The 20,049-nt window shown below is 39.3% G+C and overlaps 1 protein-coding gene across 2 annotated transcripts in view; it reads left to right on the forward strand.

The window, feature by feature from the left end:
* Positions 1-1,685: 1,685 nt before the first annotated feature.
* Positions 1,686-20,049, forward strand: part of LOC146003321 (uncharacterized) — a 34,280-nt gene continuing 15,916 nt past the window's right edge. Inside the window, exons 1-4 of one of the 2 annotated variants that reach the window (XM_083141586.1) lie at positions 1,686-1,817; positions 8,189-8,414; positions 10,943-15,936; positions 17,846-17,989. In XM_083141586.1, coding sequence (XP_082997712.1) covers positions 1,776-1,817; positions 8,189-8,414; positions 10,943-15,936; positions 17,846-17,989 — 5,406 coding nt within the window. In that variant the 5' untranslated portion in view covers positions 1,686-1,775. Of the gene's footprint in view, positions 1,818-1,900; positions 2,013-8,188; positions 8,415-10,942; positions 15,937-17,845; positions 17,990-20,049 lie in introns of those variants that run through there. The other variant, XM_083141587.1, reaches the window with a different exon arrangement.

Here is a 20,049-nt window from a genome sequence, read left to right on the forward strand (position 1 = left end):
TTTAACTAAGTTAACCTACTCGAAATACTTGATGAGTACTAAGAACATCAAACTTAAATGTCTTAACCTACTAATTCAAGCCTATAGAAATAGATTTTTGATCACACGGTAAATGAAACGCTTTGAGAATATCGATGAAAATATCTTAGTTTAATTAAACAATATAGGAGAAAAGTTACATGAACTCACAATGATTGACCGTGCAAGTGTACGAATTATTATTCGTTAAAGGACTTTGTCCGCAGATTTTCCATTTCCATTCCCATGTATGTCTGAGTTGTATAACCCGAAAATATACTCCAAGGCTGATATGCGACACACATTTGTACATTAACGAAGTAACTTGCATTACACTAATCTTATATCTTGCTCTTTTTGACAGAAATGTACTACAAAGAAATTATGTAACATCCATTGGTTTATATTGAGTACAAGGGTACAAAATTATTCACAATATATTTGTGAAATACCAAAATTGAACAAAGTTGAAACATTTTAATGATGGGTGTAATATTCACTCATGCAATATTTACCATCGTGCATACAACTCTATGTAACTCGAATTGAAGATGTACTAAGTGAATTTAATTTCCAATAGCTTGGAAGTCAATACGCGATCTTCGAAATGCACATTTCCGACAACGTTCTTCACGATAATGTGAACATACAAATCACAATCAACATCGGTCTGTGTTAAATGAATTTGTTAATAATTATAAATCCTACTTACATAAAATGTACATAACAAATCAGTTAGGCTCACTACGTACTTCGCACTAGTTGAACACATTTTCAAGATATTGATGACTTTTCTTGTGCTACTGTCGGTTAGGTTACGTTGTAGATTTTGGACTTCTTTATTCAGTTAAAGCAGGTTGATAGAGGTTGTTTGTAATCTTTAATTTATTTGCTTCGTTATGCAGACGTGTGTTTCTCCTTTGTAAACCATCGAATATGTTTTCAAACAACGAAACATTGCTTGCAGTTTGTGCATATACCTTCGTCTATATATTTTTCTCTTTTCTGGCAGCATAGTCTTTAGCTTCTTTAGGGCACGTCTCCTTATTGCATATCTTTCGTAGCGTACAGCTCTGCAAACCTTATCAGCACGTCCTACAAGCGAAGCATATTGTGAAGATAAGTGTTTAGGAGAACTACACCATTTCCTCAATTATTTGGTACTAAAGTAATTGGATGTAATTTTAGCGATGGCACTGCAGTTGGCTTCAGCACGTTCTTTGGTGGAAAATACAGAAATTCTGCTTTTAGATCTCGCACATAGTCTTCTTCACAATAATTGGCAGTGCACACTTGCATTTTTTACATTTCGTCTACATGCATGAATCCACTGTTTACTTACGCAATTATCGACTGGAAATTATGATATTTTATGTCAGTTCCTTTAGTTTTCTGGTTATAGTTTTCATAGCTTGCTACAGCACAATTAGACATGATTGCAGTCTACAAGTACAAAAATAAAATAAAAATAAATGGAACGCTACAAAATCAACAACCTGCTTGTTCCGATTTTTGCGACGTGTTAGTAGCTAAATGTACCCCGCACCAAACTTACTGCACATAGCAATGAGCACCGTCAAACCCGATCCTCCCAGATGACGTAATGCATACGTACTTCACATAGCAACGAGCACCCCCTGATTAACGGTATAAAATAAATGACTATGAATGTCAGCTGATTCTCGACTCGGGGAGCAAGACAAATGTTTCAATGAGAATTATACAAAAACCAATCTAGAAGAATTGATATTATTGTTATGAGTGTAATTTCGCAGGTGAAGAAGGACGTTCAATTTCAGGTGTGTAAATTGGAAAAACTTTTTAAAAGCTACAAAAAGCAACATATTGTACTTGAATGTGTATTGAATCGTGCAGTAGATTAGCGAGAGGGAATACATTTATCATAACCCAAAATGTCAATGAATAGGTTATATTTAAAGGAAATCTAATTCTAGTCTATTTTGAATTTTTGTTCAAATGTGGAGTTTATTAAGGTAATCACTTGTCTAGATTTAAATTATTTTGTCTCGTACTCATTAAGTTTGAAAACGTAACCGTTGATAATTTATGATTTATTATCAGTTTTATTTCAGGTTTGGAACATTAATTTGCATTTTTGAAGATTTAATCTCTCAATCTTTATTCTCTTAAAAATCCAATCCAACTAAAACAATGTATTTAGAGGGAATTTATTTAGTTATGTAGTCAATTGTTTCATCGTTTTCATGTTGTAGTTCAGAAAACAATGGAGTCAAAATTTGGTAAATTTATACATTCCACGCTGCAGAAGAAATTCTGCAATGTATTAATATTAACATGGTCGAATTACATGCACATTAATTTTCACAATTATATACACATTATAGCAGAGGTGGAAACAAAACACTGCATCTAATTTTAAAACTACAATGAACCAAGCATTGCAATTCCCTATTTGATTTTCTTTTTAATTGAGTTAGTTATGATCATGAAGAACTTCTAAGTTGCCTGTGGGATATTCAAGCATTTGCAGCAACAAATAAAACCTAATTATATCTTATATAAATATGCACTGGATGTGTAGTCAAGATTAATAATGTTATGTCGATAGTTACCAGCTGTTTGTTTCATTGTAGCAAAGAAGTTTTAAACGTACAATACACTGTAATTAATGAAAGTTTAGAAGAATTTCGAACTCAAGTAAGAATAATTTACACTAATTTATAGTTGTATGCTGATCTGATAACTATTAATTATGTAAAACGCAGTGTAAAAAGGTTGGTTCTTATGCAAACCAAAGAATTAATTTAAAGCTGCTGCATCAAGAAGATTTGCTTGTTTTAAGATAGTTTAGTGGAGTTTTTTTTAACGTTCTTGTTCTTGCAAATTGAACTAGCTTCTAAATTAGTTATGCTACTTGTGCAATATTCTGATGATTATTTTTAAGTAGGTATCTAAAGGACTGTCCAACAAGCCCATTGTTCTAATTTGCCGAAATCTAACCAGAAGGGGAAATCATCTTTGTTTTCTTGGAAAAACAGTATTTATTCGTAGAAAATTGCTATATTCAAGAATGAGAAAATCCACTATTGAGTGGTTCAAAAAACTGAACTGTGCGAATACTGCAAGAGTGCACAAAAAATGTTTTGTACACAGGAGTGATATGTCTTATTAAAGCTTGTTATTGTAAACTATCATGCAATTACATATATGGGGGATTCCACGAAAAGTGGTCCTACTCTATGTAAATAACAAAATGAATTAATGTGGAAATTATTATCATTTTTAATTGCATTAAGGTTAGATATTGGCGAATGCATATAATTTGCACATTTCGCCAAGAGACTTTACTAGCATCTGCAGCCTATATGCTTCACAGACAAATGAAGTCAAAATTTGCTACATTTTTAAAGTAACGCACTTTTGTTAATGCTTTTCACGCATTCAGCCAATGCCATAATGTGCAAGTTTTTTTCACTTGTTAACAGACACCACAAAGTACTTCATTCTATGAATATTTTAATCCAATCTCATGTCTAGAACCTTAAATTATGTGTGTAAAATGTCACACACGTAAACGCTGTAATGCTCACACATCAATCATGAGTTGTCAAACTGCATTTTTAACTAGGACGTTCAGTGTAAGAAAGTGATTTGATAAAACATTCTCATGTGGAAACTTGAAATGGTGGATATAAAACGGAGATAAGATTTAAGACAACAATCAAACACTACTGGTCTGAAATATACATAATTGGGAAGAAGAAAGAATGACTACTGATAAGGTAAAAATGATAAATGTTTCACAATTAATATACAGTTAGAGACAGCTGAAAGAACATGATCGCCCGCTCTCACCTCCCAATAGAAAGTCGTTAATCAAACATTACTAACAAAAATTACACCATTTGCAATTGTCCACGTTTCCAACCTGTTCATTTTGTGAACTTCGGGTTTGCATATAAATGCAGGATTCCTTCCGTGGTAAAACCTATCTACATTATCGACGTTTGGAACGTGAATTTTTAAAGAGTGCATTGGTCAAAGTGGAGCGTAGTGCTGATCACATCATCTCCATCATAGCAGAGACCGAGAATGTGTGGAGTATTGCATCTAGATCGCCTATGTGTCTTCGTGGCACAGCGGATTGGAAGATGAAGATGAATGATGATAAGATGAAATGGTTGAAGGGAAATTTACAAATACACGAGAGTTAAGATTGGTTGTTCCTGTTCCTGGTTCCTCTTCCTGTTAGCGTGGTGGTAACTTCACCACGGGGTAAGCAAGGGGTTCCGGGGTCAACACCCGCTGGAGACACATTGCGCCCTTATTCGGATTAACTCTAACTTATTTTGTATTCCAGCCATCCCCCTCGAAATGTTCGTACACTCACCAGCAATAAAGATGGGACATCTAGATCCTGAAATGATCGCTACCCTGCAAGGCATTGTGTGTTTTGCCTAACTCAACGGAGATAAGTTGATTGTAATAGCAAATTTTCAATGGTAACTTCTACCACCGCCGTTGAGTTAGGCAACACACGTATACTCCACGCGTTTACTTCGTTAACGTCGAAGAACTAAAGAAAGCCGCCGCCACGAACGTGGGTGGGGATAAATAGGGGGCGAGTTGTTTTCGTCCAATGACACTCAACCTTCAGCCAATTGGCGCAGCTGTCAGTCTGCTCGTCTACTCCACGTGGAGTCTCAGTCACATGACTGCGGATACGCTGTTGCCGTTCTTTGCAACTTCAGTGTGGAGACCGTGGGAAGGTGGTTGTGCGCGGAGGGACAAGGTGGCGTAGAGTAGACGTGTGGCAACACTGTGCATTGAATGTGATTGTTGCAGCTGGTGGGCGCGCTCCGTCCACTTCAAAGCCAGCCGGTCGTTAACGTAGCTAGCGCGTCGACTATATATTTTATAACGCCTTGCAGCATAGCAAGTATGTCAGGGTCTAGGTGTCCCATTTCTATTGCCGGTGACTGTGTGTACATGTAATCCTTTAAACTTCACTTATTTCTCATCCTTCCGTCTCTCCCTCATACTTCCACAATATCTCATATCTCTCTCGCGTGCGTAAATTTATTTTATCTCTTATCCTTATCTCTCAAACTTTCTGCATATCTCAACTCTCTCTCTCTCGCGCGAACTTATTTTTTATCTCATCCTTTTCTCTCGATTTTTTTTAAACATCTCATCCTTCTCTCTCTATCTCTAACTTTTCCATATATATCTCTTCTCTCTAACGCGTGCGTGAACTTCTTTTAAATCTGATCTCTCTCTCTCTCTCTCTCTCTCTCTCTCTCTCTCTCTCTCTCTCTCTCTCTTCCCAAACTTCTGTTGCATCTCATCTTTGTCTCTCAAACTTATCTTATGTCTATTCATTCTTTCCCGAACATCTAGTGTATCTCATATCTCACTCTCTCTCTCTCTCTCTCTCTCTCTCTCTCATAAACTTCTTCCTTATCTCATGCTTCTCTGCCTCTCTCTTTCTTTATGATTTCTTTCGCATCTCATCCTTCTCTTTCACTGTCTGTCTCTCTTGTTTCTTTATTTCTTATCTTTTCGTCCTTTCTATTTTTTTATTTTTTCTTTCGTTCTCTTTTCTCCCTCTCCGCCCCCCCATCCTGACGTCAATATGTTCCGCTAGGCTAGGATGGGGACACACATGGGTGAATTCACGGGAAACACCGAGAGGGTGATTTCTTACCCCGAACACAAAACTAGCAAAAAAAAATTGTCAATTAAAGCAAGAATAAATGGTAATCACCCCCGACCCTACTTGCCAGCTAATATAAAGAGAACATTCTGTTTAGATGTCTAAATCGATATAAATTACCATTAACCATAGAAGTAATTGATCTTTCACGTCCAAAAGGACGATCACATCCATCATGCCTAAAATTAAGCGACCACCTCTATGAGGTGTCTAAAACCAGGGGTGTCGAAACTGTAACTGGACAGGACAAGTAACTTCTTGAAACAATTGGTCTCGGGCTATATTACATTAACACCAACTGCAGTGCCTCAAAATAAATATAGAGATTTTTTCCAACTACTAAGGTGGGCCACATAAAAAGCCATGGTGAGCCGGATTGGAAGATGAGGATGAATGATAATAAGATGAAATGAATGAAGGGAAATTAACAAATACACGAGTTTAGTGATAATTAAACCTATACAAAACTTAAGATTTCCTTCTTTAGTAATCGCCATTGGGTTTTGTGGTTTCCAAGTGAGAAAGAGAACATCTGCACATTACCAGAATACATAAATTATTTAATTATTATATGTGTATCAAGGGTGCCTATATGCCAATGTTGAAAATTTTGCCAGTGATTTGGGAGAACCATGTGCTTTTTTCTTTCTTTTTAACTTTTCATCCTTTACGACAAATATTATTCTGGTTCCACAAATCATCACACTTTATTAACTTTATTATTTACGCTGATATTAGCAATTATTTGCCTATTTTCTGCTCTGAAATTGAATGTCATACAGAAAAACTTTACCTTTACTTGCTACATCAGTATCGAAGCTCCAATGAAATTCCTAAATTCTTTATTCACCACTGAAATCTTCTTTCTACAGTTGGAATCTATTAAAATTATATTAATTTATTTGTAGATATTTTCTCACTTCTCTGATATATTGCTAAACTTCAAACCTTAAAAGTTACTTTGTCAATTTCTAAATACCATTCGTTTCAATTAAGCATGACATTTTACAACTGAAGTTATTCATTAAAACTGCCGATTAACATATCTCAAGTAGATTTAGAGTCCCATTATAAATAATATTATTGTAATGTAAGTCCATAAATCCAGCAATTCAACGTCACACATACGGAAGTGGAGAAAATAGTTTAACTAATTACATTTCAAGCCATGAATACGACAAATTCGTATGGTGATATAAATACACGATTTCAGTAGTACTGCCATCTAAGAGAATAAATCAAAATTATTGCTAGTTAACTAGTTTTTATGTTAGATTAAAGTTAGATAATTTTGTTTGTATTGATAAGTAATTTAACGTCTAAGAAATCACGAGTTTTTCGCAGTGGACGTCGAAAACTATTGCTATTAGTTAATTATAGTCGCTGTGGTGCTCGTGAACTGAGAGAAATGGAATCATGATATATTTCCAATATTCAAAATAAGAAACGTGTAAAAAAACAGTCTTGTGGTAAAATATATCCACACAATTTCCAATTGTTAATCGACAGTGATGCCCATACATGTAATGATTTTTTACTTTAAAAAGTGTTAGCAGTAAATTTTTTTGGTGTTGGCATGGTATAGTGCATGATGTTCTCTTTCTCACTTCAAGGTTTGTGAAGTTGCATTTTGTTTTTTTCTATCATCCTGTGTAAATATTGTGCATTTTCAAAATTATGGTGCAATGAAAATATTTTATTTTTTTAAATCACCAGTTTTACTTGATCTATGTGTGTTTTAATGTTAATTTTTTCACGCATTTTTCATGAGAACTGTCACTATTTATAAATCGTACGGAGCTATAACTGCCACTTATTTTTCTTATGTCTGTCTGCATGTCTGTCGGTCTCTCTCTCTCTCTCTCTCTCTCTTTCACACACACACACACACACGTATACAGATATTATCAAATGAAAAAATTAGTTATATCTATGTTATCGCCTGAACGTCTTTGACATGGTATGTTTCAGCGGTTAAATATGTGCGCAAAAATCAAAACAGTTATTTTCTTCTAGTTATGGTGAACACCAATGTTCATCCAGTACTTAGTGTTTTCAAATGTTGAAAAACGTGTCTACTAGTGTAAGTAAAACTTGTTCATACAGACATCATAACTAAATATTACAGGATAATATTTCCATAAGATGGTAGCAATTAATTTAAATACGTTATCTTTCCTCTTGATTTATAAACAAGATATTCCGTGGACTGTGTGAGACATGTTTTTCTTCTTCCTCTTTTTGTGGTAATGCCACTCGTTTTGCTCAGTATAAGCATTTTGAACATATTTTTACTAGGCACAAAGTATACAGTGGGTTTTCAAAATTGATGAAGTAAACAATTCAGAATATCACTGAAACCGTGAGACTTTCTAGAGGTACCTTATAACACCATGGCACCAGTTTCGACCAGACTGCGAAAAGCTCGTTGTAAACAGTCTAATCTTTTATTAACGCATCTGATTGGTGCAGGAAATTCCAACATTGGTGGGGACGCCAACCATGCTGGCTTACCCTGACAGCAGTATTCAGTACCGAGCCGCGGGGGTGGCTCCTGTTGCTACCCCTTGCCAGACCTTCACCACCGTCAGAACCACCTTCTCGCACCCTGTGAGCCCTCGATCTTCGTTCATTGCGAGTCACAGCACGCATTTGGTCTGCCCGACCGTGCCTGCTTACCACAGCCAACGAAATGCAGGCAAGTATGTGTAGCTTCGAGAATTTATCTACTAGCTGTTAGGGAGATTCCACACTGAGGCATATGCAGCGTTTCGGTGTGAAAGGTTGCATTAGTTTCTTAAGGGCATTTACTCTAGTTAAGATGTGAGCATTTCCCTCCTCAAGACCGTATAAGTGAAAGGGATGATTTTGGATCACGGTTGTCAAGAGAACCAATCGATAGATTGTTATTAGATTTCGCCTGAGCAATGAGAAAGGAAGTTTCTAGAAAACTATTGTTTGATATTTTCATATCTGCGTTATACGAGGGCTGGGGCATAAGTCATGGCAACTATATTTATCTCAAAGTAAAACGGTGGTGCCACAATGTCTCTGAGAACATGACACCCGTAGTATGTGGACACATCACTAGATGGCAGTGTGATGAACGGTTATTGTACAGAGTGCAGTGGTGGTAATTCATTGTTGAGTGAACCATCGTGCGACGGTGTGAACAGCGTTCGTGCATCAGAATAGCCGTTTTTTCGGGGAAGAAATGCCACAGGGAGCTGGTGGAAAACTGTGGGGAATAGTGTACTACCGTGGTGTGCGCCTCTCTTGTTCTTGTAATGCTCCTATGCTTTCAGACTTGCAACCACGTGTGACACGATGCTATATTTAAAGATGTTTTGTTTGCGGTGGCTCAGTCGGTAACGCGTCTGACTACCATGCTTAAGGTCCCGGGTTCGATCCCCGGCCGGTTCAAATCCGGGAACTTTTCTAACGTTGGAAGCAGCTCTGGCGCCCACCCAGCGTCGAATAACATGGGTACCTGGGGGAAACCCTGGGGGGTAAAGGCGGTCAGGGCGTGATGCTGATCACATCATCCCCACTCACGACCGGATCAAGAAAGTGTGGGGCGTTACCCCCACACCCCATATACGCCTTCATGGCGTAGTGCTAAGCACAGGGGAGCACTGTTTTTCACTTCTCTATCCTACAACTATTATACAATGTTCTGCATTGTTCATACATTCCACAGTACCATACACTACCCCCTTCCATTTTATTTTCGTGCTGGTGCCACATTCTCGCTGAAAAAATAGTTGTCATGACATGCCCCAACCGTCGTATTTGTGAAAAAATAATTGATTGATTTTACTCTGAAAACTTTGTAATTTTAACTTCTCTGGACAGGGCAACCCTGCTTCCAGCCAGCGAGTTCACCACAAGACCTATCGGTCATCTAATGCAGCTACGGTAATTTGTACAAGCATACTCTACCTGCTTCAGTATCTCCATGTCGAATCAAACAAATATTTCCCACTTTAAACTCGATCAATCATCCCCCACCTAAGAATTTCCACTTTAATCAATGGGTAGGAAGGGGATGGACACAAGAGGGTGGCTTCATCCCAGCATACGAAAGATGTAGAGCACGAACAGAATGCAGCGTGCCTTTGGAACCTCAAGGGAAATTGTGTGCTGGAAATGCTGGAACAAAAAAGAATTTACTCAAATACGCATTAAACTAGGATGGGGTTGTGAAAAATATTATTCGGCATCCTGCGATGGTGCTTCTGCAGCGATGTCGTTCCCGCTTTGGTGTGGAAGCTCCATCGATTTCTTAATATCTGGACAATCGAAGAAGTTGATGAATTGATATCTTATCAGCCCCTCATCACTTTTTGCCCCCGCTCTGTGACCTCATAATGCTAAGCCGTGTCTACCAAGAATAAGAAAACTGCCCTTGCCTGCCACCCCACTGTTTTGGCACTCAGTCGCCGCTACTGACTACAGACAATTATCTCAGTTAACTAAATTCAAAAATTTCCTAATTGAATTGCACCACACAACAAATAACCTACATTAAGAGAAATTGCAAAGCAAATATATTGCAAAGATAACACCACCTGACCCGATGGCCTTGCAGGCATTAATACTGCAATTCAGACAAGAGCGGAGATTGGTAAAAAGGTAAAGGTACCCCTGTTTGTGTGCACACATGCCATGAGGCATATGGGGGTGATGTGGAGGTTAGAGCTCCACATATCCTTGATCTTGGCCATAATTGGGATGATGTGATCAGAATCATTCCCGGCCGCCTTTATCCCCAAGGGTTGCCCCAGGTACCCATTGATACGAGGCTGGGTGGGCCTCATAGCCGCGCAGAAACAGAGAAATGACTGAAAAATTCCTGGTCCAAATCACCTGCCCCGGGATAATATGCAGAATGATGGCTGTGCACAGTCTTCTAATAGTTGATGTCACATCAATATTTTAGGAATATTGCTAAAAGAATTCGCGTTTGCACAATTTTCAGAAGGAAAGTTGTCGCATTTTTCTTGGAATTTAATACAGCAACATAGGATTTCAAATTATGCTAAATTTGTGTTGCAGCATACATAATAATGAACCATGAATGAAAGTGAAGAATCGCTTTATACTAGCAGTCTGAAACATATTTATCACCTGTTTCTTATTAAAAACTTACACACATTGAGCACTTGTATATAAAACGTAGTTTGATGCAATTCGTGAAAACTCTCACACCTCTATTTCTTGCAGGCAAAAGCACAGCGAGTAAATGGCAAGCTCACCCGAAACCCGCTTCAACAGATAAGAGTTTCCATCAAGGTCAAATATCACTCACGCCTATTGGCCCACCGTCTACTACGTCTTTGGCTGCAAACGTGGTTGTAATAGATCCAAATTGTGCAGCTCAAGTGTTCACAGGTGCAAATCCTGGCACTCTCATAGCTTCACCTTCTCCAACCATTGTGCTTACTCAGTCTGCTCCTCAAGCTACTTTTCGACAGGAGCAAACTGCCTTCAGAAATCTCCCTCCGGGTAATATGACCTTCATGAGCCGGTCTCAGCAGTCCGTGTTCCCAGTTGTAGTAAATCCTTGCATGGATTCTGCCAATGGGCAAGTAACATACTGCATGTTCGAGAATCCGCCTCCTCCAGCAGTGCCTTGCGTTGTGTCAACCGCTCCTAACACATTCCCACAACATCAAACGTATCCCGTTCTAACAAATCTTCAAGCTAAGCCTCAACATACGCAGCAGTACGGCCAACCTTCGCAGCATTATAATTCTAGATACTCTCAACAGCAAGCTCAGCCGCAAGCAATGAGACACCAAAGATATCAGCAGTCCCCGCAATTGGTGATGTTAAATCCTGAGAGGAACTCTGGAGTTACTCATACTGTGACAAGTGATGGAGCGTGTATCATAAACACAGCAGTCCCTGGAATAAACGCCGTTCAGACCATAAGTAATCAATCAGTTATGATGCCCGCAGAGCATAAGGAAACAGGAGAAAACCATCAGGACTCGAGTGGAAACGAGGTGGTTCAAGCTTTGTTACAAACCGTGGCTGCTCAAAATAATGAGGACCTTGATCCGACTGTTCCTCAGATGAATTGTGCCAGTAAATCTAACAACACAACAGCGCAGTATATTAATGTAGTCGAACCAAGCATAGTTCATCGTGATATGAGCAGTGAAACTAGAGATTCGACCTTAAGACCTGCGTCGTTTTCTACCCCGCGTAACAGCAATAGTTTCTCCAAACCATCCTACTCGATGACTCAGTATTGCAGGGAAAAGAGGAAAGGAAACTCACAGAGACGTTCCGTTGCCTCAAAGCCCAATTTAAGAAAGTCATCCAAAGCTCCGATAAAGACGTTTACCCCTGTTCAGTCTGACTGGATTGCAGAACAACCCTTGGGAAATGTTCATCTTGTCATGGGGTTAGCTGCTGGGAATATCACAAATAAATACTCTACTATTAAGTGCTTCGAAAGCTCAGAAAAGTCACAAGGTTCCCCAAGTGAATCACAATCGACAGACAAGGCGAATGACCAGTCAAATTCAGATTCTCAAACTAGTTTTGATTTCACAGCTGAAGGAGAAAAAATGGTGTCGAATCTATGCAGCTCAATCACAACAAAAGATGAGTGGAATTCGCCTGAAACAAATCTGCTAAATGCAAATCCGACGCATATGCAAGAAAGTTTAACTTCAAGAAACGGAATGTATAAAAATAAACAAATAGAAAGTCGAGATACTTCTAAATCGTCCACTGACGAAGTACTATTCGAAATAAAGCAACAAGCTGCTCCTGACAAATCTAAAAGTGTAGTTTTTGAAATCACAACTCAAGATGAGAATCCTTTACAAGAAATTAAGCCTCAGGAGTGGTCTAGCAAAATCGAAATTCTCAGACGAGGAAAGAAAGACTCTTCATTCAACTCCCTATCCCCGGAAGGCGTCGTGTCTACTAACTCGATAATCTCAACTCCTTCACCTGATCGTCCCTTGAACTCTGAAAACGGCGAAGTGCCTTCGGAAAATGAAACATTTGTACCCCCATTAAAACTTTCAGATTCCAGCGATAGTTCTGACGAAAGACCCAAGGAAATATCCGATGGAAGCAACAAACAAGAGAGCGAATCGGATGAGGATTATGACGTCACTCCCATGCGTGGTAGAAGTAATGGATCTTTTTTAAATAAGCCAAAGAATGAACCTCACAGAAACTTGAAGAGTACTTCCACGCAGGTGGACATGGAGGAAAACACCCCTTATAATTCTCGCACAAAATTTGAAAATTTATCTTCTGAACTTGTCGCCAAAATAGCAGAACTTATGGATAGAACAAAAGACGTGTCTGTTGATAGGGATGAAGATGATCCTAGATCTTTTGCGCATCTCATTAAACAATGTAGCACAGAATTTCAGAGTATACTTACCAAGCATGGTATAGGAGGCACTGATGAAATTATGGCTTTGTTCGGGAAATTGATGCAGTACTTTTCTAAACCTTATTCTATGCATGCCTTGTTTGAAGTCAGCAGTCCGAAGGATTTTGTAATAAGAGAGTTGGTAACATTCTTCTTATTTGTTGCTCAAGGGTGGAAGTCATTAGATGTTTGTTTTGACATGTTGAAAAGCATGCAGGCACATTTCAGTGATTCCGACATTTCTTCATTCTTTTCAGCGGGCCATGATTGGGAGAATGCATCGGGGAAAGCTGTAAAAGCCGCATTACAAATTTGTAGAACAATGGACGAAAAAATATCGGAGGAGAGATATAATTTAGTTGACCAACAGAACGGAATTGAACATGAAGATAAAGTGATTCTTGCGTCTCGTGTGCAGGAAGGTACAAGCTACCAATTCAGCAGCGCGCAGACACAAGTTCTTGGGAAACAAATTTCGAGAGAAGTGTCATCCAAACCCACTGTTTATCCTCATCAAGCAGGCGAAGTTAAAGAGCAGACTATCAGGGAAAATCCTTACAGGTACAGATCTAGGTCTCCTGCCCATAGCTCAACTAACAGCGACAGTGGCAGGTACAGAAGAGATTCTAGTTCGTATCAAGTTCCAACGTATGAAATGCCGTCTTCTGTTGGAGGAGCGAGGAATAATACAACCGGGGACAGTTTAGCTGCCAATGCTGGAAATCCTTACATTCACTGGAACCAGCGAAGGTTTTCGGATAACCAAGACACCACCTACAGATCCCAATCAGCCGCGCCAAGGAGATCTCGAAATTACTATCAAAAGGATAACCAGAGGAGCAAGTGGACTCTACAGCCTGGCAACTCGTCGACATATCATACATACAAGTCGCATGCTGACGACCAGAACTTCGCACATAACACCTACAGCGGGACTTCTATTCGTCCGCAAAGAAATAAATTCTCGTCTACCTATGGTTACGAAGGAAGTCAGCGTTCAAGAAGTTCTCCAAGTTACCTCAACAAGTATTCCAGTGGAGGAGGAAGTAGTTATGGAATGTCTCAAAGGGAAAGAAGTTGCGATGGGAGAATGGTTAACAGGCGGCAACATCAATATCCTTCCTCTAAGGTGTCTCTTGAAAGCATTGGCGAGAGGAATGAAAATCAGACAGATTACTTGATGTGTGGCGAGGATGTGAACAGGCAAAGAGTTCCAAAACATACTCAGGTGCACGTCCTAAGTAGCGATACCAAGTGTGATGAGAAAACTGCCGCGTTAATGGAACAACTTGGCATAAAAAAACCTTCACAAGATCGTGGTTCTACACTAGAGTACCAAAGCTTTCCAGCGCAGTATAATGAAGAAGCAGACATTTCCTTTTCAAGTCGCACTATTCCTGCACCAGAAACTATTAACTTCTCAACCAACAACACAGGAGATAGCTTGAACTATAATGACCAGGTTCCTTCATGGAAGCAGGCTTCAGATAACGTCAGACAAGATTCAGGGAGGCCAGCATCTACGCGACGGCATAGCTATCAAGAAAGTCGAAATCAAGGTAAATTTAGAGATGTGAAGAGCTGGCCTAGGCGAACTTATTATCCCAAAGCAAACACAAATCAGCCTCATCAGTATACATCTGCCTCATACTATAGTAGTGATCTCAATGGTTTTCCTCGCTGTCAAACATGCGTAGAAAGAGATGATTCTGACAGCATTGACGATCATCAGGATACAGTGTATATGAAACCTGGAAGTTACGAAGTGCCAAAGAGACAAGGTCCTCCAGTTCATTTGCCTGTCACCTCAGTTAACGTTACTCCGTCTACCAGCGATCTTACCACAGTGCTTCAAATTCACGATAGCAGTCCACAAATATTAAAAAGGGACGTTCAAATTCAGGAAGGACCCCCTATGGAAGAGACTGACACTGGTTCACAGAACGTACGGTTAGAAGATATTTTACGTGATGAGTCGAAACAACTTTCAGATTCAGACAGAGCATGGAAACTTGCTCGTTCGAAGTCTAGCTCCTTAGTTCGTCGCGTATCGATGAGCACAACACAATTAGAGCTAGATACAGAGAAAGTGGGTGAGAATAGCAGCATTGTAAAAGAACAGACGAGATACAAGGACGATAAGAATTCACGCGAAAGTCGAGATAGTAAGAGAGCATCGTCCGAAAGACATAACAGGTCGTTCAAAACTGATCGCTGGTTGATTCACACTCTTAATAAAGTTGCAAAGCAGCAAAACGAGGGTAAATGTGATGCAGCCGGAAAAGACACAACCGGGAACGAAGATGCTGCAGAAGAAAAAGGTCCTCTGGTAATTACAATACACGATTCTCCAGACAGCTCGTCGATTCGACAGAAGTGCACTCCGGCCGCTGCCAAAGCAAGCAAGAAGACAGCGTCTGGTCAGAAACCTAACGGGGAACGTCCACAGAGACAAGATGCCACGTCAGCACAGGAGGTGTCTAGTACCAGCAGCAATCGACAGCAGCGCCACGACAAAGGAGGAGAGGCCGCAAGGAGCCGATCTTCATCCAGGAAGAGGAAGCTGCACGAGAGATCACCGAACGAAGGCACGTCGACAGACGGACGACCGACGACACCACCCTCCGCCGATGCTCGCCCCCAAGAACGGAAGGCCGACCTTAAAAATAAAGGTTCGTGGACGATCTGGTACAGCACGCGGAGGCGTCGAGGGCTCAGCCACCTGGCCGTTGTGAAGCTGGAGGAGATACTCAACGAGATGTGGAATTCCGAACATTCGGATTTCATCAAGACATCTGTGGATTCACACGAGGTAAGCAGCAACTTACAAAGTGTTTCCTTGGCTTTCTAAGGAATAGGGTTAGGATTTTGTTGACCAACAAATTACCAAAAAAAAATGACCTCAAAACAATGTTTCTTCTTATATTAAATGAAGGGCTCTGGAATAAAACATGGGGACATATTGGTCATTATTGAGTTTATTAGGGAAAAATGTTGTTAGAAGCTATACTATAGATGCATTGTTTACGTTTTGTGTTTACCAGTTTCAGTAGTATTCAATGAGTCCAATGCAAATTACATGACATGGCAATTATACGCGAACGTTTTACTTCGTAACTCAAAAATGACCAAAATGTCACCATGTTTTACTTCAGACCTCTTCAAATATGCTACAAATTAAGAATATGAACCAGCAAACTCAAATGTATAACAATTCTCAAATCAAAATGGTTCTTTTGTTACCACTCCAGATATAATCAGTTGCAATCATTTTCTGCGAGTTTTCAGAAACAAATGACAGTGTGGAATGATAATGAACAATACACTTTCATTTTCACGAAGGTCGGCCCATTAGGCTAAGTACAGAAAAAAATCATTCTTTTTAATAAATCGTTATAGATAAATGTATTTAAGATCCATAAGTAAGAAAACGACCCAAAAATGACCTAAAATTCCAAATAATGCCTTGAACAAAAATGCACAAATATGACCGAATAAATTTATCTTCAGAGCCTTAATTTGTAATGACATTTGTGTGTGTGTTATTTGTACGTGTGTGCATTTATTTATTTTTAACTGATTGGTTGATCTTTTAAATTTTGGGTGCGTCAGCACTTAGGCTGTTTTACACCCGTCACATTATACATGGCCAGAACTAAAAAGTAAGTATTATAGCATAACTGTAATGTCTTAGGACCAAAATATTCTTAACTGGGTTAAAATCTGAGACTGTAAAGGGACACTCAATATACCTAATAACAAAATACAGGACAACACATACAGTCCTAGAGAGGATTATACTGGCTGTGAGTCCAGACGCCAGAGCCTCGCTAGTCTGCAAAACACGTTCCACGGTGTACTACATGGAAGTGAGATTGACAATTGGGTGTACTACGTGGAAGGGGCATACCTTACATCCCTTAGTGCTTTTTAGTTCATATGAATCCGGTCCTTACCTAATACTTTAGGTAACAAACAAGTGTTTGTTTTCTTTTATAAATAAAGGTTTTAAATATGCTAATTGCGTAAACTACTGTAATAAACATTCTTTACAAATGTCTACCTTACTATAGTTCTTACGTATACGTAAAATTGAGTTTTGAGTGTGGAAGGCTTCGTTCTATCACTCAGCGTTTCGCCATCTCCCCCATACACATCTTCACTTGGATCTTGTTTACACTTGGAAATGTTCAGTCGAGTGATGTCAATTCAATGCTTTCCCCCGTGGTTTCACGAGGCAATTCCTAAGAAAGATATAGCCTCGTCGGTGGCCGGACATGTTGAGTCATGGACTCGCACAGAAAATTCTTGGTTCAAATCCCAGTCTGGGTTTGGAACTATATAAACATGTTTAAAAATTGTGTTTAGAATGATTATTACCTATGCATATCTTAAATCAAGTTCCTTACGTCAAGAAAGTATGGAAATCCTTGCTAATAACTCATGTACAGTCACCGCCAATAAAAATGAGAAACCTATATCCTGAAATAGCCACTTCCGTGCAACGTGTTGCGTGTGTTGCCTAACTCTACGGCTACAAGCCAACTTCAATAAGAAATTCTGCTGCCACCGCGGAGTCAGGCAACACACATAACTCCATGCAGGAAAGCGGGTATTTCAGGATGCCATTTTTATTGCCGCTGACTGTACCTGAACATTTTAACATCTCAGTTTGTAAGCTTATAATTGCAATTATCATTTATCTCGTCGTTTATTTTCAGGTTCAGGATTATTATAAAATTGTGAAGCACCCTATGTTCCTTGATACCATCGCATACAAACTTAAAAACAGGATTTACGAAACTATTGAGCAGTATGTCCACGATTTTCGACGCATATTTTACAATTGTAAAGTGTATAACAAGGCAAGGTCACATTATATCTCTTGTAGGTTTTTACATGCACGTAAATACAAGGCAGGATCTGTAATAAGTATAGTTCATAGAAACTAGAAGTATTTGCTTGCAAATTTGACTATTTCGTCTAGGCATTTCGTGTACTGTTTAGAGGCGTATAATAATATATGTTAGTGCATTTATCTATAATGTATCATGTCGTATTATGCTAAGTTTATGGTTAAAACAAATAATTGTTTTGTTTAATTTTCTGTTGCAGTGAAAAGAAATATCTCTCTTTCTTACAATTTGTGTTTGTATTTTGTATTTAAGGTCTCACCGATGGCGTAGTGGTAACGTCGCCGCCTTGTATTCAAGGGTTCGATACCTGGTGGAGGAACATAGTGGTTCGGACCCTACTTTAAAATTGTAGGTCCAGTCCCGATAAGTGGGTAAGTGGGATCCGGACCACTGTGCGGTGTCCCTCCACCGGGTATCGTACCTAGGGCAGCTTGGTTACCCTATTATTACGGGAACCAAACAAGAAAGGTTTACAGATGACGCCAACGTTTGAAAGAGATCTCTGTGGCGAAGTGGTTAGGAGCTCCACGACGCCAGAGGTCCGTATTTGGCAGGAAAGCGATGCCAAATAGCAAAAATCAAGTCAAATCAAAAGCCACCTGTTGAAGAACGCTTGTTGAAAGTCTCCTAAACCTACTACGTATTGCCACAAAATCCGAATAACAGATATCCCGATTTCAAATTATCCGATATCCGTTTCGGATGCAACGGATAATCCGGATAATCAGTATATCAGACTAATACGGTTATTCCGTCGTCGCCTTGTAATCAAGGGGTCCCGGTTTCGATACCCGTTGGAGGCACATAGTGGTTCTTCAGATCCCACTTTAAACTGTAGGTCCAGTCCCGATTAGCCTTTCTGTGCATAAAGTGGACTTAAAACACCAAATCAATCAATCAATCAATAATACGGTTATTCCTGATAATCCGAGTATTAAGATAATCCGTGTATTCAGATCGCTATTTACGATTTTTCAGTTCAGTAAGTTAGTTATTCTGGTAAGAATGGTGTCCGAAATTAAAGGGAAAAGAATTACTAAATAAATGATCGGGACAACAAACTGCGAATGTTATATTCTAAACTGTATCTGTTTTACGTTTTTGGTTACGGCGGAAGATTTTGTGCATTTACATTGATGAGCCCATTACATTATGACCACCCCGACCCGGGAATATTTCGCTCACCTGGAGCGTGGAGAGTAACATGTGTCACGTTGGCAGCATGGTATACAGTGAATGTAAAAAGTGTTTGGACACCATTGATGGAACGTAAACAAGGGATCCGCTCAGGGTTGTGGGTGCAGGTAGGCGAATGGAATGAAAACCACATTATTCTACCTCACATACTTGTTTATCTGATACAACAGGAAAATGCAAAATATAAAAAAGAAACCATCTATAAACAATACTAACGAAAATATCACATATTTTGAACACAAAAAGTCTTTGGACACTTGCCATTCTTGTCCATATTTCTGCAAAAAACGCAAACATTTAATATTTTGTTGGATTTCCTTTGGCACGAATCACTGCCTGAAGCCTGTCTGGTACAGATTTTACCACATCTGCAGTAATCTGAGGTGAAATGGCGTTCCATTCTTCATGCAATACTAATTTTAGGTCGGATTTGTTGGATATGTTTCTTTTTCTTATCTGTTTCTCTATACACTCCATAAATTTTCTATGGGGTTCAGATCTGGGGATTGAGGGGGGAGGTGAAGTTGTTTTGGGGTGTTAAATAACAGTCACAATTTTATATTAAGGGCGGTATGCTTAAGATCGTTGTCCTGTTGAAATAAGTAATCATTACCCAAGTTCATTTGAGCCGCACTAGCGCTAAAATTATTCTTCAATATGTACATGGTCCATCGTCCCCTCTATGAAATGTAACTTGCCGACACCAGCAGCACTCATACAACCTCGTACTAAGAGTGAACCGCCACCGTGTTTGACAGTTGGGATTCCTTGTTCCAGAAGTCTGCATCGTAATTGCGGTGGTATAGGGCAAA

Source organism: Lepisma saccharinum, chromosome 20 (genome assembly GCF_977018435.1).
Source record: "Lepisma saccharinum chromosome 20, izLepSacc3.1, whole genome shotgun sequence".
NCBI lineage: Eukaryota > Metazoa > Arthropoda > Insecta > Zygentoma > Lepismatidae > Lepisma > Lepisma saccharinum.